This window comes from Ascidia mentula, chromosome 5, assembly GCF_947561715.1.
Source record: "Ascidia mentula chromosome 5, kaAscMent1.1, whole genome shotgun sequence".
In the NCBI taxonomy this organism is placed as follows: domain Eukaryota; kingdom Metazoa; phylum Chordata; class Ascidiacea; order Phlebobranchia; family Ascidiidae; genus Ascidia; species Ascidia mentula.
In genome coordinates this window covers 16,675,927-16,703,693 of record NC_138570.1, presented here as the reverse complement: position 1 = coordinate 16,703,693, position 27,767 = coordinate 16,675,927, and the positions used below count along the sequence as shown (strand labels likewise).

The window sequence follows — 27,767 nt, the reverse complement described above, 5'->3', positions numbered from 1 at the left end:
TTTAAACTTTTGACAAGTAATATTAGCTTTTCTGAAATAAGTCTGAAATAATTTTTGACAACCTGAAAAAATCAATACTGTTTAATAAACCCTGGTAATCATCGAGATTAAACATTTAATAAAACCAAGTTAAACATCATTATATTTTAGGACAACAATTGTGTTCCCATTACAAACTGCTCCTGTGATCTGGAAAGATACGCGACTTTCTATTCTCTCCCTAACAAACGAATCAACAGCGGTGTAAGTGTCACACTGGGATGCAGCAACTGCACTTGTTTGAGTGGACGCCTGGTTTGCACCAATCAGGAATGCGAAGACGGATGGTTGCCATGGAGTTCATGGTCTCCGTGCAGCCGTACATGCGTTTCGTAAGTTTAGTTCTGAACAAATGTATTTCGATACGGGGAGAAAAGCAAAGTGTTATTTGGTAAATTTGCATTTGAAACATCGAATTTAATATATTTAGGATTAACAACTCAAGTTCTTCTCGAATTGGAATACGCCGACGAAGCAGAATGTGCACAAAAAGAGGTTGGAATTAGCAATAACATGTTGTAAATTGTCGACAACTTCTGTATGTAGATAACCATAGAACATACATATTCTGCCCGTTTATAAATCAAAATATATCTTTAACAATAAAATCATTTGATCTACCGGCTCGCAGCCCAAGCAGTGGGGGCGATCCAGCCAATCATGCCATTGCATGAAACATTACTGCGTTAACAACAAAATGTTGAAGAAATTTCACTCTTGCTTCCATAATGTTAAGGAAAATACGAACACATCTACAACCTGTTGTCTGTTTACGATAAACACGTCTTTCGCCATTATATCATATTGTCATTTAATTTCTCGCAATATTTATTGTGCTCTTAATACCAACCGAACATACTGATACATTGACGAAGTACACACATGGACATCTGACAGAAATACAAATACTTGTAGAACTGAATGCATTGGTTTAAAATCGTTGAAAGATTACGGATTTTATTGATTGTTTTATTTGTTTAGATGTCTGTGTTGGCGAAAATGAGCAAACAGTCCACTGTGGATTGCAACTTTGTTCGCGTGAAGCTGATTGGTCGACTTGGTCTGCCTGGAGCAATTGTGACAGGTAGATTATTTTGTTAAATAACTTTTAACGGAAAACAGATCAGGTAGGAGAGGTGGAAACAGTCTCACACCGTTTGTAAAACAGAATCCATTTCAAAGAAATAAAAAAAAACTTTTTTTCATGCTGTTACTTTTTGCATTCAATCTTATTATGTTTTTAACTTAATAAGTCTGTATTTCGAAAACATAGATAAACCCATAACTATGACATTGGTTATTCCACTTTAACTGAAGATATGTAATATGTTAAGGACATGCAACGGAGGAATGCAAGTCAAACGACGAACTTGTCGAGACCAAAGTGGAAATCCCATTTCAGCCATTCAGTGTTCCGGATCACCTTACAAGGTAAGGAGGAAATGTGGGATAATTTAATAAGAGAAAAACTTAACCTCATAAATGTACAGATTAAATCCTGCTTCACGGAACCGTGCCAACCCGGGTCGTGTCCACCCGGATCAAATCTTGTTCGCGGCTGTGGAGGTTGCGGAGGTAATTGTGTTTTAGATAAAGCATCAAAACAAGAGATATAGTTACATTTTCCATTTAATAAAAGACAAAAATAACAAACAAAAGAAAGCACGTAAATGAAACATGGCAACATTTCTTTTGAAGTTTCTACATGCCTTGGACTGGGCAGCGAGTTCAGTGATGACGTCATGTGTGGTTATGGCCACAACGTCACGAATGACACAACCCGTTGTGATGTGGAAAGATGTGAATGCACGGAAGGGTTGTTTCTACAAAACGGACGATGTGTGTCACGTGATCAGTGCAACTGTTACGTCAATGGCGCAATCAGGGGGTGAGTTTCACAATGTTCGTTCATTATTTAAAATAGCTTGAAACACTTGAATGTTAAATTCGAACTATTCAAGGTCGACGTTATACATAAAGCAGTGTTTGTAGATTTTGATGTGTCACCTTTAAAATACATACAAAATAGCGTGTTTGGAAACTTGTACGCTTAACAAAATTACTTCTTTTCTGTCAGAGCTGGTTCTTCTTTCGATATCGGTAGATGCACAACTTGTCACTGCATAAACGGTGGAGTTTCGTGCGCTCCTAAGGCAAATAATGGTTCCAACACTTGCTCGTCTGAAGACGCATGTGGTGACATCATGGCCAATGACGTGGGCTGGTCGTCGTGGAATCAATGCAGTCGAAGTTGTGGTGTTGGTGTTCAAAGGCGGTTTGGGTAACTCTTGGAAATATCATAAAAAGTGTTGTATTACCGTGCTAAATTTTGTATTTTTGTTCGATTCATATATTTTAAATCAAAAAAACAAGAATCAAGGTTTTTTTCAGAACTTTCCGATCCAGAGTATGGGAGACATATGCGAAAATTTGGTGCGAAGATGCGTTGATTGAACAGAGAGATTGCAATGTCAACCCATGCCAAACCCCAACTAACTGTACAGGTACAAAGCATACCACACTACTTCACAAGAGATCCATGGGTGTCGCTACCCGTTGTGTCATAACTATAGTTGGTCTGGGCGCAACAATTTGTAATCCTTCCTAATTATCGTTAACCTTAGATGATTGTCTGTAAAATGCATTGCGTTATTGATGATTAACCTGCTTTAGAGTCACATTGTACAAGAGAATGGTCTTCTTGGGGTTCGTGCAGCGCTACATGCATTACTGAAGGACGAAGGGCCTGGCGCCACAGATATCTTCCATGCGATAATAGGTAAGTAGATAATGTATTTAGAAAACCTTGCTTTTTGAATGTTGTAGGGTTCGTTCCATTTTATTAGACAAGTAGTGCTTTTCTCTATATCTAACTAAGAACAAATTGACAAGGTGGTAAAAGTGACTTTATCAAACAAACTTAAAACAGTATTGGGTGGACTGATCGAAAGTTAACTATTTAGGAAATGGAAAAGAATGATATCCTTATTTCCAGGGTCGCTAACTGTTCACACGCGGTTGAAACAACTGAATGCGACCTCTCCTTAATTCCGGACTGTCGGCATCACGTGACGTGGGGAGCGTGGTCCCATTGGTCGGAATGTTCGATCACGTGCAAGATGGGCGTATCCTGGTTGGCTGCTGGAGGATTTAGGACAAGAACACGGCTCTGCCCTGGTGGTACGTTGTATCCTGTTTATAATACACAATCTTTAATAGCGTAAAACGACATTCATTTGTGTAGTTACATTCCAACAAAATTCTGTAAAAGTATTGATGAAAATAAATATTTAAACGGGGATGTTAAAAACGTTGTTTGTTTGCTTTACATACTCTACACCAGGATTTCTTAACTGGGGGTCCATGAGCCCTTAGGGTTCCACAGCGATCCATTGAGGGGGGCCCAACACACGACTTTTACAAACAATAATAAGATCGCGATTAAGATTATTTTATAAAGGGTCGCCACAAAAAAGGTCTTTTTATCGGTGAAGGGCCCACAAAAAAACAGTGGTCAGAAGGTCCACGGACCCTAACGAGTTGAAAAACCCTGCTTTACACTCCAGAGTGTACAGGCTTTGATTCGTAAATAAGAAAACAAAATGCCTAAATATTTTTGCAGTCAAAACCTGTGTTGGTGATTCATCTCAATTCGCCGCTTGTACCCAAAACCAACTTCCAAATCCTTGCAACGAATCAACTATTCCACCGACCGACCATGACGATTGCCATCACGTGACCGCCGGAAGTCGCTACAGCGCGTGTAGGCCTTTGTGCTTCAACACGTGCGAAGGGCGAGAGGTTTGTTGAATCCTTTGAGAAACAACTGAATTAGAATATAACCTGAAACCTTTTTCTAAGATTTGTCAGTCTTCGTGCTCTCCGGGTTGTTATTGCCCCGAAGGAAAAGTGCTGAGTCACGACCGCAAAAAATGTGTGACTCGGCACGAATGCGGATGTTATGACGCAACAATGGGACAGTTTTATTCCCACAATGAGGTAAGAGGTTTACTGTTAATTGCATGCAAATGACCTTGAATTTAATACTTATTATACGAATTTAGTTGGTTTTGTCTGTGTCTGTTTGCAGTCGTTCATTAGGCCACACCATTGGGCTTTCAAATGCAAATGCTTGAACGGAACTGTAACATGTGGAAACAGAACGGGAGGCACGACAAATACATGCAGTTGGTCGCACTGGTCATCCTGCGTCGAGTAAATTCAACTTTTAGATATAGTTATGTTCATCCTTAGCACTAACTCAACATTGTTGATATACACAGTTCCTGTCTCGCTCATAATCGGACAAGAGTCAGGTCGTGCAACTGCGCCAACGGGTTTGACGTCACTTGTGACGTCACACGTGGCCCAGGTATACCAGTGCAAATACAGACGGAGACCTGTCCAGTATCGTCAAGATGTGGATCGAAGTCCAACTCGACGTGGGAACAATGGGGCTCGTGGTCTCAATGCACCTGTATGACGTCATACAGTGTAAGAAGGAGACAGTGTTATTCGTCGGAGGGCTGCGTCGGGAAACTGATGCAAACAAGGCCATGCAGGTTTGTACCTCACAATATATTTTGTGCAAGTAAATACTCATCGAAATTAGGCTTTAAGGTGAAAACTACACGTCCACATTGACTAACTACATGCAGTTACCACAAACCAGATCATGTTTGTACAGCTTTGTAACTACGGCCATATTTGAAGATCTCGTGGCACCCCATATTAGAAACTGTCACATTGTTGCAATCTGATCGAATTTAGCAACAATTCTTTTCTAAAAAAGCTTGCGAAAAAAGTACCGCACTGTTCGTAGGTGGAGTATATCACAATGTGGATTGCGTTGTCCGCCCGGACTTGTACTTTCGCCGTGTGGGGGCGCAGGCGAGCAGAGCTGTCCAAATACTTGCCTTGGACTTTCTCCGGATGTCCAGTGTGTCGACTCGAGTGATAATATCGACCATGAATACACTTCAGGTATTTACGCAAGTAATTATTTCAGCAGAAGTGTTACATACTCCTGTCTTGTAAAGCAATAGCACATGCAACACTTCTGTGTTGTTTAATTACGGTGGTGAAGATTCCCTACGTATATGTGAAAGTTGCCTGGCAAGTTGTGTGCGCTTGCGCACCAGTGTACCATGGTCACAATATACCCCGTGAAACCACTGAGCTCCTGTAGTTCAGTCGTACAAGCGATAAGCCTGGGTAGCTCAGACTTGTCGGGAAAAGTGGCTGATCCAGCTTGGCTGTAATGCCAGTGAACCTTGCAACTAGTCTAGTACATATGTATCAGAACCTTTTTCGTTGGAAGTACAGCTGATTAAACTTTGCAAGTACACGTATCTGGAAGTTGCTTTTAAAATATCCTGTACTGCCACAAAATTATTCAAAAATATACTTGATTTTCAGATCGTGAGCGTCGTTGGGACAAATGTATTCCACAGTGCGTTTGTCCGGGAGGAAAAATGTTGAGTCCGGTGTTGGGTGAAGGAAGTCCAGTGTGCGTCAAACCGGAACGTTGTCCATGTTTTATTTTCCCACCTGAAGGAGGTAACCTATATTATCGTCCATGTAGTCACCATGTGTTTCATAGTTCTTTAATATTCGTGAAGCAAAACAAAATTGACAACAATTTTTGACCAATTTGGTTTACTTACAAAAATTTAAAGATTATGTTTTTGTCACTTTCAGGGTACAAACATTACAAGAGGAACCAAACATTTGAGTCCGAATGCAGAACTTGTGTTTGCAATTCTAATAATGCAATAAGCTGTGGTCCAGTGAAAAGTAACATGAGAACCAATTTGTTTTGGGTTTTACAAGGCCTGGTTGTGTACTTTGTTTTGTTTAACAGATGCAACAAATTGCTCTCCATCTGACGCTGGTTGGGACAATTGGACGCATTGGACCGAATGTAGTGGTAGGAAGACAAACAATAACCCAATTAATTAACTAAACAATTAACCAAATATGAATAATTTCAGCAACATGCGAAGGAGGAATGAAACGACGTACTCGTAATTGCACATTTACAAACCAAGTGTGCATTGGAAAATCTTTTGAGGTGACAAAATGCTTCATATCTTGCTTTGCAAGGAATGTTATGGAACGAATTATCACAAAACTTTTACCAAATAAATATATCTTCAATTACATTAGTATCTAAGATTTGTAAAATTTTACCGCCATCGGACATTCCCTAAACATCGTAACATGAAAGCTGTTTTATGAAACATATAAGATTGTAGTAATCAAACTTGTTGACCTTATTTCAACACTCTAATGAAACAGAAAGATTTTATTGCGTTATACATTTTTCAGTAAATTTTTCCTGTTTGGGGCAGTGTAATGTTTAGCTAACAAACATCGTTCAAACCCTCCACATTATACAGATGACTGCTTGTGCCGATGACGTGTCTTGTAACATGGGAGAGTGGGAAATATGGAGCAGTTGCTCTGTGACATGTGGAGGACAGAGAGGAGTGCGAGTGAGATCACGTGCTTGTCGCCATGGCAAAGAGTGTGACGAGCAAGCATTGAGACAGATGGTTCGTTGCTCTGTGAGGTAAATTTGTAGTTGAAAACATTTTGCTATAAAAGCTCAACGAAAATATGCACAGCCAATTGTTAAATTGCGATTTTTGATTTGTAACATATTTGTTACACTGCACATTTCAAAACACCCTAATTTCTGTTTGAATTAGAAACTGACTGTGCTTATTTTGTAATCGATTTTTGTTAATAGACGCCTGACTTGATAACCTTGATGGTTTTATCAGTGTCCATGCCGTTCTATTTCTTTTTTCTGTATTGTGTATCTGCGTATTTTTTTTGCACAAAATGCAAATGATTTGATTTATTAAATGAGGCTTGTTGCTTTATTGAAACACCATAACTTTTAAATTTTTTTTCAAAGAAGCCGCAAATTTTATAATATAATCCGCCGTTAGACATATGTATTATAAAAACGTTTTTTGTTTCTTTCTAATGTTCTTTTCTTTTTATATCTTTGTCCGAATAATATGTAAATGCTGCTAACTATTATACAGTACACCATGTCCGCCGTCGTTCGATCAATGGTCGGATTGGAACGAATGTAGCAAGTCATGTGACCTGGGATTTCAACAGCGCCGGCGATACTGCTCCAACGCCACCAAGCGGTAAATTTGTTCCATGAATGATCAGTTTGGCAAATACTTTTCAGAGTTTTAAAAGAAAATGCGAAACTTGCTAGGTTCGTTGTATCAAGTTGCAATGCCAGTCTACCCGGAAATGAAACGTTCGAGAAACAGGTGCGAGAGTGTCACGGCAAAAAATGCCACAACTCATCAAGCAGGGATTGGACGGAGTGGGGCGGATGGTCAAGTTGTTATGGAAGGTGTGGACAGGGAAACCAAAACAGAACAAGAAAATGCGGAAATTTCACTGGACGAAGCGTTTGTCGTGGTGTGTTTTGACGGATGTAATTAGAGATCTTACAACATTATTTATTGGTAAAATTCTGTTTTCAAAACCTTTAAACAGCTGTGATAAAACAGATCATCATAGAAACATCTGTGTACTGGAATGGATGAATCCTCAGTAGACTAGTAAATTTCAATGCTATATGCAACCATAATGTGAAGTTGGTTTACTTGCAGGTGACGCGGTACAGAACAGACTTTGTCAACTAACTCCTTGTCCGAACACTACGTCACCCAACCAGTGTCCGTCAGGAATGACGTTGAAACGCAACTGCGATACTTGTCGACGTGTCGACAGCGGATTGGCTCTCCGATTACCACGTGGTTGCAGCGAACTAGCGTTAGGTGTGTATTTAGGTACTAAAGCTCTCAGCTTTGTCACAGCCTTTTAAAAAACATTCAATGAGAATATATGGTAAATATTTGTCAATACAATAGCCTAGGTTATTATCGAGCAAGTTTTTTATGCTCTTTAAACTAAAGCACCTATTAGAAAACTCATATATATATATATATATATACAAAATGGTGGCAAGCATTATTTATTTCTGTATGTTTGTGTAACACCCTCATTGAACTCCCAGAAAAAACTACATTTTTCGAAAAGCAATTTCAACGCTTACTCGTGTAGAATCATCAATGCCTTGCGATCCTGACGATTGCTCGTTCATCTGCGTGTGTGACGGAGGAAAACTTTTGCAACTCGGCGAGGAGAGTTTTAATCACTGCGTCAGTGCACGCCAATGCGAGTGTGTTGACACCGAGAAACGCCGATGGCATAACGGGGCTGTGTGGGCGACATCTAGGGACCAACCCAACGGTCTTACTTGCAGGTTAGATGTCGCTGCTGAGATCGTATCATCCGTACTGTTGGCCCGCTATCTTTATTTCAGAAATCTGAAAATACGCTTTGACTATGAAGTAAAATAATGAATTATTGATGTGTTCGTTCTTGCGGTAAAAAAAGAACAAATATGCACATTTATAAAGATAACTTTATTTTATTTGTAGGGCCAACTGCACTTGTACAATTGGGCGAATAGTCTGTGACGTCATCGACTGCCACTCACGTGACCCGTGTGGTTGGAGTGAGTGGACTTCATGGACGAGTTGCAGCGCGACGTGTGTCGGTAAGTTGCCGCTTTTGTACGTACTTTGCATGCACGGTTAGCTCGCCCTCTGCGTGATCTATTTTTTTCATATTTTAAACTGAACTTTCGGTTTCAGAAACTTCTTCTCCGGCAACACGGTATCGATTTCGAAATTCATCAACAAACGGTCAGTCATGCGAAGCCGGTGCCATGGAAACGGAAACTTGCAGTCTACCGCGATGTAATCGTTGCGGGGGCCCTGATTTTGAAGAACAGGTAAAATAATGCAAAACGATGTTGAACAACCGAGGCAGCTTTCTGCAATAAGTGTTTCATGCATCAGGTCTGGAGGAAAGAGGATTGCCAAGAATGTAGATGTTCGAAAAACGGGACCGTTCAGTGTAGCGACATCTGCTGGTCAGAGTGGTCTCTCTGGACAACTTGTACAGCCACATGCGGCTCTAGTGAGTTACCTGGAATACATATTTATGTTTTCAACATATTCTAACGGCAAAGCTTGCAGATTTAACCCAAAGTCGGACTCGTTCGTGTCTCGCGGATGGAAATTGCTCCTCTGACGTCACTACGTTCGAGATGCGCAATTGCAAAAATCGTGAAAACATTCAACCGTGTCCTGACCGTGAACACGCCACGGCTGAGCCCCCAACCGAAACTGGTGACGGCAATTGCACTGACGTCACATGCGATGATGTCACTTGCCGCGAGGGCGAAATTAAAGTTTTGACCGAAGGCTCTTGTTGCCATTCTTGCGAACCAGAAAAAAGTTTGTTATTTTGCGTTTTGTTGTCGTTTAATTGTGTTTTTTTGTGTTTCATGTTTGTCGTTACTTTCAGTTGTTCCCACTCTTCCGATCGAGTGCGAGCTCCACACCGAGAAGCGAAACTTTTCATTGGATGGATGCATGTCACGTGACACTGAAATTCGATATTGCGCGGGAAGTTGTCGGTCCTCGGTCCACGTGCTTCCATATGTGAGTAAAGACAAAGTGGTAAAATATATTTTACAACAAAACAATTCGTACGACATTCATATCGCAAAATCAGATCACTAAAAACTATAGTGGCCATTTATATCACTACTATTTAAACGTGTTTACCACTTTTTCAGGATCCCTTTATACACACGAAGTGTGATTGCTGCACTCATCACGTGAGCCAAGAATACAGTCACGTGACTGTCACCCTCTACTGCCCAGACGGAAGTGAGAGGATGGTGGAGGTACCAAACATCGAGCGATGTTCGTGTCAGAGCTGCACAGGTCGGTGGTGGATCGTGGTTTAAATGACTCAAAATCAATATCTTTTTCATCCAACTTTGATATTTTCATCATTTTCACACTCAGAAACGCTCAATGCGACAACCGTATCCGCAAATAAGCGCTAGAAATTAGTTTTAAAAAGTTTAAGATTAGGGATTTTGTCATACAAACAAATAGGAGAAAATGTCTTGAGTAATAAAAACTGAATAGCATGATTAGTTGAAATTTCCTGCTAGCACGATGTTTATTTATTTTGATTTTCTGAACTTTGTTTGATATTTTTCAGGAAGTGCTGGGATAGTAAGCGCCGATCCTTGATGGAAAAGGGAAAGAAAATTCTTGTGTCTTATACTTTGTACAGTAATTTGTGCCTTTTATGTCGCAAATAAATATTGATGAAAACTTTCTGGAAGATACAAGTTTTTAGGGTGAAAAATTCTTTCGTTTGGCATATTGCAAAGCTAGCCTTTCAGCAGTTGCAGCGATAAATCTTAATAGCAGATGTGGAGAAAAAAGGCGAATTAGTCTCCAAAAAGGTTTTGTATCATGGTATTGTGTCAGAATAAAGTACGGAACCGATGGGCTATTGGTTAATATTTTCAGACAAACATAAACGTTTCAAAGGTGGTCATTTCTATATTGTATCCTTGATAAATCTTTCATATGCGCTTCTTAAGTTTTTGACCATGATAGCCCATGTCTAAGACTTTGATTGCCCAATCTTGTTTGCAGCCTATTCACAACAACAACAACACCACAAACAGACAAATTACAAGACCTGTATTGTCAGCAATGACCGTCATCGGAGCGACTTAGTTAATTAAGCCATAGCTATGAAATATTTACAGACAATTTCGGACAAAACAGACAAAAAAGAGCGGAGAACAAGTATTTTCACTGTGTAACAAGAAAACTTATCAATGCACGAAGGCATTTCCTGGTAATGAATGGTCCCGCCAACCTCTCGCCCTGTATGAATAAATTGTTTTCAGCCACTGTGCATTGAGATGTAACGAGCGGTTCTTTTCCTCCACCCACGCATCTCACCACTTTCCAGGAAAAACACAGACACGTGTAAAAGGGTCACATTTGTGCGCAAATGTCAGCCCGAACCTCACAAATAACAACCAACTGAGGATGAAAAAGCATGGTGGTGTATTGAAGGTTGGCTTGATTTAATTCAACGCAGGCATTTTTAATATCAGTCCTTTGGAATCGCCTTGTTGATGAAGTGCCGTGCGTGGATATGATTTAAGATGGAAATTCCGCATCCCAGTGGGTAGAATGCGTACAAAATGGTGGACTTTTTTCTGTTATAAATTAACATCAGAGGAGTTTAAACAGCAGAAATGCTTTTTTTTTAGAGTAGCTTATGCCGCATGACTGCGCCTTAAATAAACTTTGTGCAATTTTCGAATTATACTTACCATGTATCAAGAATAAGTCCGGAAATAGTCTCGAATTGGAACGATAAGCTATGTCATTACCATTTTAAGGAAGTACCCACGAAGTAAGAAGTGTTTGGTGACAATTAGAAATGGTTTATTTCGTTTTAAACTACATCTGTCAAACTCTTCTCATAAAACTATATCATTTCAAGGAAAATTAAAGGTGTTAAAATGAATGCGTTGCTACTTACGATAATGGTAATGCTTGGCAGTTTATTGGCAAGCGGTCAGCAGTGCAGTTACGTCACCGTTCCCGTGTGCGGGGATGACGTCACAGTATCGCCCGGACGGTTAGGAGGAGAAAGAGGGCAAAGAGGAGAAGCTGGAACTCCAGGCAAAAGAGGTCCAAGAGGAATTCCTGGACCTAAGGGCGATGCTGGCCCAAGGGGGGAAGCTGTTGGAATTGATGACTTCAAACAAGAAATAAAAAAGAATTTAAAAAGTTTGTCTGCAATTTCCCTTTTTTTTAATTTTAAACACACTTTTCGTTGCATTCTTTAATGATAAGAACGATTCTTTAGATATTGAGAATTTATTGACTCCAACAAGTTGTCTGACGTCATCAGTGTACGGTTACCAGCGGTTGCGTGACTGCAAAGAAGCATTTTGTGATAACGGATGGACGGTAAATGCGTTAAATCCTTTGCATGTTTTGCCACATGATCTTACAATTGACGTCATTTGTAGATCATGTGACCAAGCATGACATAAAACGTAGGTTTCGTAATTCATCACCTTAACTCAAATCGCACAATACAAAGCAAAAAAATACTCGGGAATATATCAATACGGTTCTACTCGACAGGTCATGTTTGTAAAAAAAAAAAAATTGAATCGGAACATTTTGTTCTAACTCAAACATAAGGATAATTAAATTACTTACATATCAGGTTGTACAAAGAAGATTCAATGGTTCTGTTGACTTTGACCAACCGTGGCAAGCATACAAAGATGGCTTCGGTAACATGACTGGGGAATTTTGGCTTGGTGGGAAAAAATACTTCAAGAAACATTCTTTCTGTTCTTTTATTACTGCAATCTTGTATGGTTTCACGTTTGTAGGTTTGGATGAAATCCACAGAATCACGAGCACACAGGGATGTCGACTGAGGATTGACTTACGAGGTTTCGATGGAACATTTGCGTTTGCTCAATACAGGTGCGGGTAAAGAACTTATCATTTTATAATAACTGAAATTTGTGTCAGTGCGTTTGCAGTGGAAGATGAGTCAGACAATTATCGTCTACATGTTGATGGTTATAGTGGGACAGCGGGAGACAGTCTGAACATTAATGCTGAACTACATAACGGAATGCAATTCACGACCAAAGATCAAGATAACGACAGGTTTTGGCTTTGCAATATAACATGCTGTTGTTACACAAAAATGAGCAACTTACACATGTAAAATTATAAAATATCTAAAAATATATACCGAAAATCCGTATGTTTCAGCCATCAAAATGTTTATGAAATTAAATATTTTCTGATTAGCGTTTTTAACCCAAGAAAGAGCCTATACATGGCCCAAAACAAAACTAACACACTGCATGGTTAAGACATTGACCCCAACCTGAAAGTTAAGTCGAAACATTATTATCAGCGATTCATACATTATCACTAGAAATCTAAACACGCAGGTCACGACAAAACTGTGCAGCATTGCCTTCCTCACCCAACATACGTGGAGGGTGGTGGTATGACTCATGCCTTCGAGCTTCGCTGAACGCTCCATGGGGTATATCGGATAGTCCATGGCATTACATAGTTTGGTATACATGGAAGGGAAGTAGTGAATCCATCAAAGAGTCGACGATGAAAATCAGATGTGATTAATTTGATAAAAAGTTATTAATTACGCCTTTCTTGTTTTACCATTGTACAGATTTATGGTTGTTTTCTTACTGTCTATTTTAATGTTTAATAGGCCAGTACCTTTATAAAGACGCAAATCTAATTCACTACGAACCCTTATAACTTTAAAAATTGTTACGGCCCGGCACATTCGCTTCACGTATACTTGTGATAATGATTTGCCTTCGGTGTTTTGCGGCCTTATTATGTTTTGGGCGTGTGTGCGTTTATAAAACAAAATACAAGTCGGAGTGTTGCTATTTATTGGCGATATTTAATAAACACAAAGCAGACATTAAAGACAGACCCAATCATAGTTTTTACTCTTTTCTTCGCTAATGATTATTGAATAATGTATGGAAGAAGTCCAAACAGAAAAACATTTTAATAATAATTATAGGTTGGAATGATTACAATAGGAAAATACGTGATTTTGAGAAAAGTAGCAAGCGTAATTTTGCATTTGGATGACATAAACAACACCGCTGACCACAACAGACGTCAGTGGCATTGTGTGAAACATTCGTGCTTAAAAAGTAACTCAGCGATTTCCTAACAGTCAGGGTTCTGCAGGTTCCGTAGACGAACTTTCAAAATGTTCAAACTTCTCATTACAATAAACGCGCAAGAAAAACAATGTTCGTGTTAATAATGGGTAAGTTGCTATGCATTTGGTTACCAAGGAAAGCGATGTTAGCAACAATGTTTTTATTTGAGCACATTTTCCACAAAGAATCGCTAAGCTCGTCAAGGTTTCGAAAATGTTTAGTCTGGAAGCAATTTGTGCTCTTCAGTGTAGAAAGCTGACTGAAAGCTTTTCTTATGTAGGTGGGTTTTACCGAAAAGTAAATCAGACCAGCGTGAGGTTATTGTTTGCTTTAGGGGGTCGGCAACCATTTGAACACCGCGCGACAATGTATGCACGTCCACTATGACAACGTATTGCTGATCGAACTCGTACCTAACATGGGCGATCACTTCAAGTGTTAATTTAGGACATGTGCGAGACAATCTTCAAACACCAAAATTTGCGAGAAATCCTTACATCATTCTTACGAGGTTCTGTTTAACGAAATAATTAATTAATTTTCTTCTGCACGTTGGTTTCGAAAACAGGTTATTTCGGGCGAAAATCCTGATATTTTACTAAATAAGTTTGCTTAACCTTCGTTTGACAACAAAAACGGTTGGTGGGCGACATCTAGTGATCTATCATGCGCGCCTATTTGCAGGTTGGATGTCGCTGATGAGACAGAAAAGCTCATACGTGTTGTTGTGATGCTAGCTCAGAAATACAAATCGACTGCCAGTTTCATAACCCGAGTGGTTGCGATCTTCATTACCCAGCTGCACGGCGACAAATCCCATAAATTTTCTGCCTCTTTCCAGTTGGAACAGCCTCTCTCCAGTTTAGTTGGAACAGAAAGCCAAAGTTAATATGCAAATCATGCGGAAGCAGACGTTTCAAACACTACTGTGTTCATTATCAGTGCTTAGAGAATTCTAAGTTCCAGCCAAGCGAGCGCAGAGATAGGCAGGAAAGTAAAACAACAGACAAGGCAATAATATTAATTACGCATTGAATTGATTTTATGCCTTTGATTTGTTTTTAATAAGAGCCAAATTATGGATTTCAAAGCGTGTCAAGCACCATCCTGTGGTTGGAGTTCTGTGTATCAGTTGGTTTGACCAATTTTTCTGCTTTTTAACCAAAATAAACACATATATATATGGATATATATGTGTGTATATGTGTGTGTTCATTACAGAAAATAAAAAGATTGTTAACATTATTCCATTTTCAAACACATGCAAAGGAAGAAAGCTCTTAAGCAACCGAATTGAATGCTTTCCAAAATCGGATAAATTTCGTGGTTTAATCACAGGTTACGTCTCAAACAATCGTCATGTGATTTTTCACGTCACAGTTAAACTATCACGAAGTCTGGAACACCAAAACTTGAATAGGAAGCGGACTAATTCATTAGTGTTTGGACACAGCGTGAACGGTGTCTTTCAGTTTAAAATTTGTCGCTATCGTGCGGTATCTGGGGAAACTTTAACTGTTATAGTCAGCATGTTTCCGGTAACGACAACAATACTATTGTTGCTCAACAATCTATTGGTCAGTGGTCAACAATGCAGTTACGTCACTGTTCCAGTGTGCGGTGATGACGTCACAGTATCGCCCGGACGGTTAGGAGGAGAAAGAGGGCAAAGAGGAGAAGCTGGAACTCCTGGAAAAAGAGGTCCAAGAGGATTTCCTGGACCTAAGGGCGATGCCGGCCCCAAGGGGGAAGCTGTTGGAATTGATGACTTCAAACAAGAAATAAAAAATAATTTAAAAAGTTTGTCTGCAATTTCCTTCCACTTTTCGTTGCATTCTTTTAAATATAAGAACGATTCTTTAGATATTGAGAAATTATTGACTCCAGCAAGTTGTCTGACGTCATCAGTGTACGGTTACCAGCGGTTGCGTGAGTGCAAAGAAGCATTCTGTGACAACGGATGGACGGTAAATGCGTTAAATCATTTGTTTAATGTTATTTCCTGTAAAGCAAGCGTTTTATGTTATGTTTTGCCACATAGGTTTATAATTGACGTCATTTGTGGGTCATGTGACCAAGCATAACATAAAACGTAGGTTTCGTAATTCATCACCTTAACTCAAATCGCACAATACGAAGCAAAAAAAAAACTTGGGAATATATCAATACGGTTCTACTCGTCAAGCAATACAGGTCATGTTTGTGAAAAAAAATTGAATCAGAACAATTTGTTCTAACTCAAACATAAGGATAATTAAATTACTTAAATATCAGGTTGTACAAAGAAGATTCAATGGTTCTGTTGATTTTGACAAACCGTGGCAAGCATACAAAGATGGCTTCGGTAACATGACTGGGGAATTTTGGCTTGGTGAGAAAAAATACTTTAAGAAACATTCTTTCTGTTCTTTTATTACTGCATTTTGTATGGTTTCACGTTTTTAGGTTTGGATGAAATCCATAGAATCACGAGCATACAGGGATGTCGACTGAGGATTGACTTACGAGGTTTCGATGGAACATTTGCGTTTGCTCAATACAGGTGCGGGTAAAGAACTTATCATTATTATAATAACTGAAATTTTGTGGTTTCAGTGCGTTTGCAGTGGAAGATGAGTCAGACAATTATCGTCTACATGCTGATGGTTACAGTGGGACAGCGGGAGATAGTCTGAACATTAATGCTGAACTACATAACGGAATGCAATTCACCACCAAAGATCAAGATAACGACAGGTTTTGGCTTTGCAATATAACATGCTGTTGTTACACAAAAATGAGCAATTTACACATGTAAAATTATAAAATATCTAAAAATATGCACCGAAAATCCGTATGTTTCAGCCATCAAAATGTTTGTGAAATTAGATATTTTGTGATTAGCGTTTTTATCCCAAGAATGAGCCTATAAATGGCCCAAAATAAAACTAACACACTGTATGGTTAAGATTGACCCCAACCTGACAGTTAAGTCGAAACATTATTATAAGCGATTCAAACATTTCACTTGAATTCTAAACACGCAGGTCTGGTGGAAACTGTGCAGCTCACTTAAACAACAGAGGTGGAGGGTGGTGGTATGACTCATGCTTCCGAGCTTCGTTGAACGCTCCATGGGGTAGATCGGATAGTCCATGGTATTACATAGTTTGGTATACATGGAAGGGAAGTAGTGAATCCATCAAAGAGTCGACGATGAAAATCAGATGTGATTAGTTTGATAAAAGTAACCTTGCGTTTTTGTTGTCTCACCCATGTGCAAATATCACTTGATCTAATATACGATTAAATTAAAATAAATCGTCGCAATGTTCCTTATCTGGTGAGTTGTAACATCTTTTAAATCCTATTGTTTTAGTGAAGTGATCTCTGTTCAGAATAAAATTATGCTTACTTTATTGAGCAGGGACGTTGCTATAGAACGTGTAAAAACGGAACACTTACTTCTGGTAAATTAAAGACTGTACAGACAGTCACAAGATTTACCTTTTAATTCGCATTTAGTCTAAACATAGCCTAAATACACGAACAAGCATCATCGCTTGTTCTAGGCGATGTGTTTCCGCTTTCTTCGTTGCTCGCCTTCTTACCAGCGAGTGGTGAGTTTAAGTCATAAGATGTTTTGTTGAGAAACGATGCTCATATTAAAGATGCTGATAAGATCGATGTGTTAAGGGCCAAAAAAAGTTTATATGTGTTAGTTAGAAAGCAATTAAATTCAACGATAAAGCCAGAATATAAACGCGAATCATCATGGGGAAATGGTTGATGCAATACCGAGCATATGGTAAAGAGAAATTCCTGTTTCTGAAAAAACTCAAAGCCATCCATCATGCAAGGTTTTAAACAATTTTCTTCTCATAAGAGGTTCTACCAAATTTCAGGGAATGTTATTTTTACAAATTTGCACAAAAACAGAGAAAAGTACGAATCAACACAAAAAGTAGATATAGATGAAAGTTGCATTGAAACGGGAAAGGGTTTGCATTGAAACGGGAAAAAATTATTTTCCTTAAAACAAAAAAGCGGCAGAAATTAATTCCTCAAATCATTTGTAAAGTGACCTTAGCGAAGAAGAATACAAATACAAAGTTTAAATTGAAGTTAATACATTCTCACCGGACTCCAAACGCAAGCTTTGAAAGTGCACAAGTATTGTATACATTGCTGGAGTAATGGACAAGTGGTCCTTGTCGGAATACAACGTTGAAACTGATATGAAGAAATGTTATAAAAATATTGCGCTATGAACCACACACAACACGCCAAGCTCCTCGAGTACTCGAATAAGGTCATCACAATATTCCCAAAAACATAACGCAAAGAACGTGAAGATAGTGCCAAAAACATTCATATGTTAAGGAAAACATGAGTGATCACAATTTTACAGACCTTGGTGCGAGAATTTTTCAGCGCAACAAAAATATTCAATGAAAACGCCGCATGAGACAGCGGTCTGAACGCGAAACTTTGGTGAACCAAAAAAAAAAAGTTTACGGAAATAAAAAATCAAATCAGAGGTAAATCCTTGTATAAAATGTTGAAAACGCGTGGGCACCAAATAAAACAGAAACTATAATTTTCAATGTATTTTAATTTACATTCCCAAACGCTCACGAAATCTTTTCCAAGGACATAATGGGAACATCCTTTTCATAGCCCGGGTTAGTCATGCCATTTTCTTCCACACAACCGTCATTGGTGTTAACAGTGCCACTGACACTAGCACCGCCGGTATCGACCTCAGCACCAGGCAAGACCCAGGAGCACCCTCTGCGCTTTAGGATTAGATAAAGAACCACCACAGTGAAGGCAACGAAGAGCTGCACTGCCGCGTACATTACGGGGAACAAAAAGATGGAATCGAAGTCGGGGGAATTGATGCTGCACAAATAATACAGGTTTGCCAAAAATATAATTGATGAACAACTGACGTTTCAGCAAAAAACGGCGCTCGAACAAAACTATTTGGCTTAATATTAAACCGAACAATTTCTCAAAATACATTTCAACTTTTCTGAAATTCCAACCTGGGATAGCCAAATACAAAAAGGTCTGCGCAGTGGGGACAATCCTGTCTTGTCATGAGAAAGCATGGTAACACTTCTGCGGTACTGATATTCAACAAGAGAAATGACAAAACAATTCAAACTTACTCGAACGAGCGCACAACGATGGAAGTCCCAACCGCCGAACTCTGCATTGCCGTTTCAATGGCTACCGTCCTTCTCGCCTCCACCGTGTACTCCAACCAGGGGAGGCGCGTTGCTAGGTAACCCAAGATCAATGCTATGCTCGGTAAGAGAAGCACCACCTGCATGAAAAATGGACGTGGTTTTGACAACTTGCTTGGCGAACTGGTGAAAGGTAATTTGAAACACAGCGGCCCACAAGGTCGAGTTCTACTTCGAATGCCCGAGGACATTATCGCCTCTGGTGCCGAAACATAAAACACGGCGTGAGGTACAACATCCTAAAATTTTTTTCACCGTTCATGTCGTTGGTAATTAGGGGTTCGTGGTTAACACAAACTAATTTGTTTCACTAAGCTCTTACTATTCTAAACCAACGTGGCAGTGAAGGCGCATTTACTGCGACAATATCTCAAAGACCCAAAGTTAACTTTTCATTATGAGACCCATATTTCTTGTGGTAACAATTTGCGTTGTCTTATATCCCATTGCAGAGGTGGCCCCAGGCACATTTCACTAAAAAGAAACCGAATTTGTACAGCACCGAACCTGCCACGTTAAATACCTCGGTTACGTGTTTTTGTGTTTTTTGATGTTAAATCTTATTTTTGGTCTAGCTGGGCCATGGCCCAAACTCTGTTTAAAACACACTGGCAAGCAGAATAATACTCGAGTCATGTTCTTAAAGTTCCACTACTTTTCATTCTCGCTTTTATGGCGATTGTCCGAAACAAATTGACCAAAATCCCACGCGAACAAAAACTTAAGTTACTTTTCGACCGAAGGACGACTGCAAATTTGCTTGAAATTGTGTGGTAACTTACCACTATTTGTCTCCATGATATCGTGTAGTCCACCTTTTTGACGATAGCGAGAACAATGACCATAATTAGAATGGCAAAGGATCCAACGATGGAACAAATCTAAAACGAATAATTGCTGATAAAAAATTGGATGTGTAGTGTTGCACTGTTTGTTTATGAATATTAATACATATACCGCGAATAAAGTTAGCGTAACACCGCACCGTTTTTTCGGGTAAAAATGTACACTTTTTATATAGCTTTTGCCATTCAATCAAAGATCAAAGGGACAACAGCCGAAAAATAAGGGAAAAATTTTTTTCACCTTTGTAATGTACTCCGATTTCTTCGGGAACTTATACTTTACTAAAGAACCGGCTAAAACTGGAACAATTATACCTAGAAGTGCGTAACCTGTAATATAAATATAACATATGAGCAACTACCGTAATTCAATATAATTAACGTAGTAATATGCCAAATACTAATTTTAATAAGTAGAACAATTTTCGAGTCATTTTTGTCAGTTTATACAACCAACTATTCGTCAATTTGGTCATGCCATACTGTATATCAGGGGTAACGAAACATTTTTTCCAATGCATTAACAAGATTATCTTTATTAAAATGGTATTCTTGTACTGGATGTAGATTAAAAGGCAACAATTCCTAATTTTAGTGTCAGCAGGATATTAACAAGATAATAGAAATGCCTAAAAGTAACTTAGTGATTTGCCAAATGAAGCCGAGATTTAACTGGCAGTGAGACGTAAACAACACTTTGTATTTGAACTGGTCTAGCGGGCCGAATGAACCCCTGCTGTATGCCAACACTAAAAGTGACGTTTACTCACCGAGCTGGTCAAAAGGAACCCGCAAACTTTCCTCAATCTGAATTATTTGTGGGAAGACGAAGAGCCAGAGAGGCATCGTGCCAATAGCAAGGATGGTGGATGCGGTTGTCATGACAATACTACACACATATATTTAATGAAGATTAATTGAAATGCAAGGAAAGTTGCATTTTAAAATTTCGATAGTTAACAATACGACAGCACACTTTTAGTTCAAAATAAACCAATGAGTTCAAAACTAGGTGAAAAGACTGTCTGTGGTAATCAACATGTTGTAGTAGTCGGTCCACCTTAAGTCCATATCCCCATCCATCCAGTAGGCCACAATATTGCTGTAAGCTCCGCCAGGACATGTGGCCATTATCAACACTCCCACGGTTTGAGCTTGCGTCATTTGCACTGCCCGAGATAATCCAAAACCAAGCCCTGGTTTGGTATGCAATATTATATATTGGCATGCAATATTATTGTTGCAATGATAGCAGTAGTTGGAAATCGGTTTTATATGAACGTTTTTAGGATGAAGGAAAAATGTTAAAGAAACAATTTTTGCTTTAGGAAATACTTTAAGGTAAACCAACATTGTTTCAAATTATACAGAATGGTTTGCTTACAAGGCATTATGATGAGTTGCAAGAAAAGTGCGGCGACAAACTGCTTCGGTCGTTTCACATAATATAGAGCTGATTTCAGAACCACAGAACAGCCAAGTCCAAACATGATTAGCGCCAAGATAACGCTGCAAGGAAAACATGGAGTTTAAAAACGCCACAATCTACCTATGCTGCACAAAATACCGACGTCTCAAATTCTCACATGGCAAACTTATATTGTGTTCGTGCCCATTTTAAACATTCTCTGCTTGAATGTTTTACCGTAATTTGAAATGGATCATTTAAACATAAAAGACGGAACGGATTCATATATAGCAACTTACGCCGTGCAAATTTGAATGGCTTCATTTGTTGCACTGTCAAGCCCTCCGCTCTCGCCTATTGTAGTTGGCATGGAAGCTGCAAATAAATTGAAACGAGTTATTGATACGCTCGGTTGGGAGAAATGTTTGCATGCGCTTGTAAAACAGACAACTGCCGTTTCAACTTTTAGAAAAAAGAATAACTGAAAACCCTTATTTGATTCGTTTGACGTCAGCGGTATACCAAAATGATATGGTAACTTCAATATTCATTTTAGCCTGGGTTGCATTACCGTCGTGTTTAAAAGATTTATCCCCAGTTGTTTCGGGGCGTCCTTATTTTAAGCATTTTAAAGCTTGTTTCGTCACAAGCGTCTTATTTTCCGCATGTTTTCACTTAAACGACGTTGAATGAAACCTTTTTCCCGAAACCCTTACTTTTACGTTCCCACATCTCTACTTAAAATGTTCACGTTCAAATTTCATGTGAAATGTGACGAAATGTGTATTTATTTTCAGTGTCCTGATTTTCGGTTGCAGATCGATGGCAACCCCCCTTCATCTTATGTCAAAATTTAAACAAACTCTTTGCGGTGATAAAGCAGCTTTCAAAACAACGACTTAATTGTCATCACGAAAGACCTCAGACAAATGACCATAGAATATTGGGCTCAATCCGATAAACAAATAAGTGCAGCATCATTGAAGGCAAATCGTATTTACTTCTAGCGGCCTTATTCAATTCAGACAAACGCTTTGCGCCGGTAAGGGGCAATTAAAACAACGACCTAATTGGCAAGTCGAAAAACGTCAGATAAATGAGCAATGAATGTTGGTCCCAATCCGGTAAACAAACTACCTGCATGTGAATAGCTACTAACTGCCATCTATCTCCATCAAATTTTGATCGTTTAGTGCCTCGCCTTAAGCTTTCGCCCCCTAATGTGTTTACGAGCCGAATAAATCAATGCACTTTTGCCGGTGTGGTTTTAATCATAGTCGTTGTACAGTGATTGTATTTAACTCTTCGTAAACAGAAATCGTATGTTAAAAACCCTACGCCCCCAAGCTATTTTTAAACTCGTCATTGAACGCAAGTCATACAAGAAATGAAACAAAGGTACCATGTCCCATGGTATTGAAAGGCCATCAGCCGATCAAAAAGATTTTTTGTTTGGACATGGCTGGGCACATTATTGCTTCGTCACCCAAGACGTGACGTCACAATGACTAGAGCATAGTTTTGCGCTTGGTAAGATATAAATACAGAACGAATAAACTGAACACGTAGAGATTACAAGCGCCCAATTTTTCCACAACAAACGCCTTAAGGCATAAGCAGCGTTCAGCGAAACTACTGTTACAACAGACCGAAACCCGATCAAGGCATAAGATTTCACTCTGATAACCGCCACAATTCTGAGCACGTGATGGCTAAGTAATGCTTACCCGTTGTTGCTGTTGTGTTGTTAGTCATCCTGTCACCAACGTCATACAAACCTACGTCATACCCACAATAAAAGGGACACGCTGTAAAACACATAGCATGTTTTTGGCAAACGACTGTATTGCATGCAGCCAATTAACACAAGAAACTTGTACAGCAACAAACAAATTAAAGCAACATTCAAGCACTTATAATTATGTACAAGGTTTTGTGGCCCTTTTACCCTTTCGTGTGACCATTCACGAAAATAAATATTATGTCGTATATGCATATTGAACAAAAGGTCTGCATGACTGTACAGTCGTATATCTAGCCTCTACGGTAGATGCTGTTAACGTTGTTTGTATGCTAGACAGGCATGACAACAGTTCGTTCAACGATCAATATTTTAAGCATTTTAAAATTTCGACGCCTGCTGTACATGGAGTAGTTCACCGTCTGATATAATGTATATGAAACAAATAAAGATTTGTCAAACAAGTTTATAAATGAGCTAATCAAATCCAGCTTTCAAAACCAATGATTAAAAACAAATTCACAGACATGCACTTAACTGAAGTTACGCCTAACTGACCAAAGTCATCTACCAGGGGTGGCTAAACAAACTGCCAACGTCACATTCAAACAGTTAAACTCCATTGTGATTTCATCTCGTTGTTACGTATTTGGCGCATGACTACAATTGTCAAGGACGTTTTCGAGTCAGTATAGGTAGCCTTCAGAAGACTGGTTTAAGGTAAGGGTGTTGGAGTTTTAGCGTGATTATGCTGAAATTACCCTTGGCAACATTTGCCAAGTAGGCTAAGTAGGCCAGCAGACGGTTTACAACAATCCCCAGCTTACAACTCCGAGTTACTATAATCACTTTGAAATTACAGCGCACAACCACTAATTATCAGGCGGCTAGGATTGCTATATTTCCCAACACATCATCTTTCCACTATAGCGGCTTGTCAGTCAGACACAACCAGAAGCGGTTGTGTGTGTATTTGGCGTCATTCTTTTTACGTCATAATTACGCTACGCGCATGCTTGATAAACGCTGTTTCCTGTTGATTTAATCCGCAAAGCTGCAGCAGTCAACAGCACATATCACCGGACAGAGATGGCCTCACTGTCCAACACAACGTTACTATTTTCACTCAGCAAAAAATCCCCGTGAGTAGATTAAAAACCATGGTAGATTCCAAGTAGAACATAATCTTGGCACGTAACTCGTAAGGATATAAACAATTAGCTACTGCTCCAAAACAATGTCTGACGTAATTGTCCTGCGGCCTTTAGTTGCAGCAACGCTAGCTTAACCAACGAAACATCGCAACACTTCCACACGACTGAAACCAGAACACATATCCCTCCAGGGTTGTGATAACAGAGTCACATGATTTCAAGACTTTTCACCAGACCCCTTACCACTCACAAGGTGCTATTATTCTTTTGTTGACTCACACCGCCCGGTCTATTGTAGAACGCGGTTGGAACTGAATGGTAAGTCAGAGGCAGCGCAACGAACTGTGGTACGTCAAGCATGACGCCGCTCCTCGAAGCGCTCGTTGGCTCAGTGTGCAACCGAGCGTGGCCAGAGTCATAAACAGACCAACTACATCCTGAATGGGTCGGATATTTAAGCCAATACAAAGTCTGGGGTGTAGTTTTTCTTCAATCAGAAATCTATTTTCAGACTCTCCGTGCATTCTCACAGCTCAGGTTCAGGTAATTGCGTGACAACATTCTCTCAATTAAATCACAAATCTCAACTGCAAAGTAACCGATACGAATGCACGCACAAGTAGCTGAAAATAATTGTTTTTTTTTAGCTACTTGTGCGTGCATTTGTATTTTTTTACTTTTTTAAGTACTCATCATACCCAACAAGCATTCACTGGAGATTTTTTTGTGTGAAACGAGAATATTGCAATTGAAACTGAGCATTTCGGCATTCATGCTGGAATAAATCTGATTTTTTGATCTGGCCTGATTAGCTGCGACACTGCATTTAAAAGAAAAGAAACTGTTTATTGGTTTGACGATATATGGTTGTTTTCATTCTACGTGTAACTTTATTTCAGCTATGTTCTCTGCGTAACTTTTTCAAATACTACAAACAGTCTTTAATATTAACTATCTTCCCTCCAAAACACAATGCTTTAAATCGCGTTGCAACAAAAACATTTCCATCAACCACTAATCGCATTTTCGGTCACCAGTCAAATTTTTCCTCACAGGTATAAACGATACAACGCGCTACATAATTTTGAATTCCCCAACAACAAGTTTCTTTTGTTTTTTTTTTGTTTCGTGTGTGAAATTGATTGCTTGGAAAATATCGGTTCAATTCTGTCAAGACGAATGGTCAGTGAACACAACTGTCTTCGAGTTTATCGATCGTGCAAAGATTCGCGAGGGCGAATTAAATTCTCTGAGACTTGTTTTTCTGCGCCACCCGTCCATTGCGATCAATGAATCGAGTTAATGCCGAAAAATTAAACCCACGGGACCAAGCACAGGAGTGTTCTTAAAATAAACCCCAAATTTCATACGTTGTTGTTGTTGAATATTCTACGATAACAAATACAAATGTTATTTTCAAATATTATAAACCTTGTGTCGAATTTTTTGCAAACATGTTTCGCTTTAATAAGCATCTTCAGTTCTTATTCAAATAAAAGCGTTTGACACAAGGTTCATAATACTACAGTACCTATTTACAAATATTTATAATATTTATTTGTGCCACGCTAAAGAAGTTTTGCTGGTTGCGTTGATTTTGTAAGGAAAAAATATTGTCATGGTAACATCTAGTAAGAAGTACGATATAATTTGTTTGCGTGAAGAGAATAAATTATATATTCCTTCTCATGTTTTTGCAAACATTGTGAAACAAAACGACATGGGATTTATTTCAAAAGTTGGTATTTCTGATAAGCAATGTGGAGCCAATAATATGATTATTGTGACACGGGGCCTGACGGCACTATTGGTTGAGCTTTGTTTGGCCATAGTGTTTCCACCTTGTTTTCTCCGTTTTGGTTGCACCTAGTTTGGTGCCCAACGGATGACGGTGATTGTATAGTCACCACAAAGTGGAAGTCTTTGCTTGGCCGTTTGGTCAGCAAAGTCGTCTGATAGTCACACCAACTGCACTGATGAGACCTTTTAGGTCGAAACAGTGGCCATCTGTCTGCAGCTTATACACAGTTGTTATTTCTCTTACTAATTTATTGTTAGCTATTTTTGTTGGAGATTTTGTTAATACAAGCTTTTAAAGCTATTTTAGGCACATACCAAGTCCACATCAACGCTATATAATGTAAACTGAAAATGATATTAGCGTGGATCAGACACGCAAAAACGGCATTGAGATGCGCCAAATGTACCAAAATCAAGTGACGTAATATAAGAAACGTCATCACGCCTGGATGTCACCGGTCAACCGGAACAGGACCAACGTTTCTCTGTGAGTGGAAGTAATTAGATCCATCGATTTTGAACAGGACATTTGCAATTGTAAAACGTGAGTACGAACGTTGACCACATGGAGGTAAAGGTCTGACATCCAGTTTTACAGAAAAGTTACTTAGGCATACTTAATAAAACTTGAAAAATAATCAGATTTAAGTTTTGTTTTCGCCGAAAAAAATGTATTGTTTTGAAAAAACGAGCAAGGGGAAAAGCATATTTGTATTTTTGAAACTTATTTTCAGTCAATTTACAGGTTTTATTAAACTTTTTTGGCTTTTGTAGGAGAACAAGCTCACGTGAGATAAAAATTCATTCATTTTATTTTGTCCAAAAGTACTCGAAAAGAAAAACAGACGATCAGCGTAGTGTGATGTTTTTTTCGTCACCGCCACGCACAAAAGGCTGATTCCTGTTTTGTTTTGTGACATTTTCCCGTAATTAAATTTTAGTATAATAATTTAAAAACCCTTAAGAGTACTTTTTCGTTGCTACACAGATGGACCTTTTTTATATTTTTGACTAAAACGCCTTGGGAGTTTTAATGAAAACCTAATTTTCTGGCAAAATATTACAACAACGACATGAGCCCTGCCTTTGCTCCAAGGAGACCAAGCTAATACGGTTTAAGATGTCAATGTTATTTGCTTCATATCAATCAAAAACGTTTTCGTCGGTAATAACAGAAGTTTATAAAATACCAAGATTTTAAATCTTTCTTTGATCGCAATAAGTCTCACGGGGAGCAATTCTTTCCAGTCATTTCTTGAATTTTTTTACCACCAAAATATTTGAGGAGATAAATACACAAAATGATTTCATGCTAAATTCAGATTCGGGATGGGTTATTTTAACAATAAAACACTTATTTTTAACAAACAACATAGCTTATATAGCAGATAGGAAATTCATTTGCAAACGTTTTGATCGTATGTTGATCGTGTATTTCACATCAGCTATACTGACTATATTGTGTGTCAAGATTTATGTAACCTTGATTTACCTCCAAAAACAATTTTTGTTAATTTTTCATTCTTTGACAACATATCCATCATTCATTTATAAGGCACCTAAATAAACTCCAAACAGCAGAAGGAAAATAATGGAAGATATTTAAGGGCGGCAGCTTTGCGACTGGAGTTCGACATATGGCGTACTTGACGGGTCATCCATTATGCCATACGGATTTAATGCGTCATAGGTCACAAGGATCCTATTTCTTCGCATTAATTCGCTTTGGAGATTTGTCCCTCTCTGCTCTCCCGAAAAAAACCATCAGCGGTTTTGTCAATGAGTCCATGCTGTGTCACGGGCGTCGTGCGTCGATTGAGATTTATCTCTCACTGTTGTCAGCGATTTGTTGC

General features: G+C 38.9%; 4 protein-coding genes across 4 annotated transcripts in view; 3 read left to right on the top strand and 1 right to left on the bottom strand.

Annotated features, from left to right (window-relative positions):
* Positions 1-10,199, top strand: part of LOC145903059 (SCO-spondin-like) — a 35,923-nt gene extending 25,724 nt beyond the window's left edge. The window contains exons 50-80 of the mRNA XM_082991146.1: positions 151-371; positions 470-534; positions 1,021-1,123; positions 1,374-1,470; positions 1,530-1,614; positions 1,738-1,927; positions 2,117-2,320; positions 2,431-2,543; positions 2,713-2,818; positions 3,035-3,219; positions 3,662-3,840; positions 3,901-4,038; positions 4,130-4,254; positions 4,323-4,601; positions 4,862-5,034; positions 5,458-5,598; positions 5,740-5,835; positions 5,903-5,968; positions 6,033-6,112; positions 6,441-6,613; positions 7,098-7,208; positions 7,283-7,494; positions 7,689-7,856; positions 8,143-8,344; positions 8,523-8,641; positions 8,739-8,878; positions 8,946-9,066; positions 9,126-9,386; positions 9,457-9,593; positions 9,731-9,881; positions 10,168-10,199. Of these exons, the coding sequence (XP_082847272.1) occupies positions 151-371; positions 470-534; positions 1,021-1,123; positions 1,374-1,470; positions 1,530-1,614; positions 1,738-1,927; positions 2,117-2,320; positions 2,431-2,543; positions 2,713-2,818; positions 3,035-3,219; positions 3,662-3,840; positions 3,901-4,038; positions 4,130-4,254; positions 4,323-4,601; positions 4,862-5,034; positions 5,458-5,598; positions 5,740-5,835; positions 5,903-5,968; positions 6,033-6,112; positions 6,441-6,613; positions 7,098-7,208; positions 7,283-7,494; positions 7,689-7,856; positions 8,143-8,344; positions 8,523-8,641; positions 8,739-8,878; positions 8,946-9,066; positions 9,126-9,386; positions 9,457-9,593; positions 9,731-9,881; positions 10,168-10,199 (4,473 nt within the window). The remainder of the gene's footprint in view (positions 1-150; positions 372-469; positions 535-1,020; positions 1,124-1,373; positions 1,471-1,529; positions 1,615-1,737; positions 1,928-2,116; positions 2,321-2,430; positions 2,544-2,712; positions 2,819-3,034; positions 3,220-3,661; positions 3,841-3,900; positions 4,039-4,129; positions 4,255-4,322; positions 4,602-4,861; positions 5,035-5,457; positions 5,599-5,739; positions 5,836-5,902; positions 5,969-6,032; positions 6,113-6,440; positions 6,614-7,097; positions 7,209-7,282; positions 7,495-7,688; positions 7,857-8,142; positions 8,345-8,522; positions 8,642-8,738; positions 8,879-8,945; positions 9,067-9,125; positions 9,387-9,456; positions 9,594-9,730; positions 9,882-10,167) is intronic.
* Positions 10,200-11,486: 1,287 nt separating this feature from the next.
* On the top strand, positions 11,487-13,410 carry LOC145901830 (fibrinogen C domain-containing protein 1-like). The gene is made up of 6 exons (XM_082989632.1): positions 11,487-11,771; positions 11,851-11,954; positions 12,220-12,316; positions 12,392-12,488; positions 12,537-12,677; positions 12,971-13,410. The coding sequence occupies exons 1-6, from the start codon at positions 11,501-11,503 to the stop codon at positions 13,164-13,166; spliced, it is 906 nt and encodes a 301-aa protein (XP_082845758.1). The 5' UTR covers positions 11,487-11,500; the 3' UTR covers positions 13,167-13,410.
* A 1,851-nt stretch (positions 13,411-15,261) lies between these two features.
* Positions 15,262-16,948, top strand: LOC145902056 (fibrinogen C domain-containing protein 1-like). Its single transcript, XM_082989904.1, has 6 exons — positions 15,262-15,532; positions 15,596-15,699; positions 16,007-16,103; positions 16,178-16,274; positions 16,328-16,468; positions 16,759-16,948. Exons 1-6 carry the CDS (start codon positions 15,262-15,264, stop codon positions 16,946-16,948), a joined length of 900 nt encoding a protein of 299 aa, XP_082846030.1.
* A 432-nt stretch (positions 16,949-17,380) lies between these two features.
* Positions 17,381-23,053, bottom strand: LOC145902657 (ileal sodium/bile acid cotransporter-like). Its single transcript, XM_082990708.1, has 9 exons — positions 22,947-23,053; positions 21,519-21,594; positions 21,196-21,320; positions 20,872-21,007; positions 20,582-20,700; positions 20,053-20,141; positions 19,749-19,847; positions 18,889-19,046; positions 17,381-18,616 (listed from the first exon to the last, which is right to left on the bottom strand). The coding sequence occupies exons 1-9, from the start codon at positions 23,038-23,040 to the stop codon at positions 18,346-18,348; spliced, it is 1,167 nt and encodes a 388-aa protein (XP_082846834.1). The 5' UTR covers positions 23,041-23,053; the 3' UTR covers positions 17,381-18,345.
* Between the last annotated feature and the right edge of the window lie 4,714 nt (positions 23,054-27,767).

Excerpts from the sequence above, each read along its gene's own strand:
- LOC145901830 (XM_082989632.1), top strand. The coding sequence starts at position 11,501 with ATGAATGCGTTGCTACTTACGATAATGGTAATGCTTGGCAGTTTATTG. Across the intron at positions 11,772-11,850 it reads AATAAAAAAGAATTTAAAAA|ATATTGAGAATTTATTGACT; the intron begins GTTTGTCTGCAA and ends ACGATTCTTTAG. Across the intron at positions 12,489-12,536 it reads TTTGCGTTTGCTCAATACAG|TGCGTTTGCAGTGGAAGATG; the intron begins GTGCGGGTAAAG and ends AATTTGTGTCAG.
- LOC145902056 (XM_082989904.1), top strand. The coding sequence starts at position 15,262 with ATGTTTCCGGTAACGACAACAATACTATTGTTGCTCAACAATCTATTG. Across the intron at positions 15,533-15,595 it reads AATAAAAAATAATTTAAAAA|ATATTGAGAAATTATTGACT; the intron begins GTTTGTCTGCAA and ends ACGATTCTTTAG. Across the intron at positions 16,469-16,758 it reads AAAGATCAAGATAACGACAG|GTCTGGTGGAAACTGTGCAG; the intron begins GTTTTGGCTTTG and ends CTAAACACGCAG.
- LOC145902657 (XM_082990708.1), bottom strand. The coding sequence starts at position 23,040 with ATGTGTTTTACAGCGTGTCCCTTTTATTGTGGGTATGACGTAGGTTTG. Across the intron at positions 21,595-22,946 it reads CAACACAACAGCAACAACGG|CTTCCATGCCAACTACAATA; the intron begins GTAAGCATTACT and ends ATTTATTTGCAG. Across the intron at positions 19,047-19,748 it reads TATCATGGAGACAAATAGTG|GTGGTGCTTCTCTTACCGAG; the intron begins GTAAGTTACCAC and ends TTTTTCATGCAG.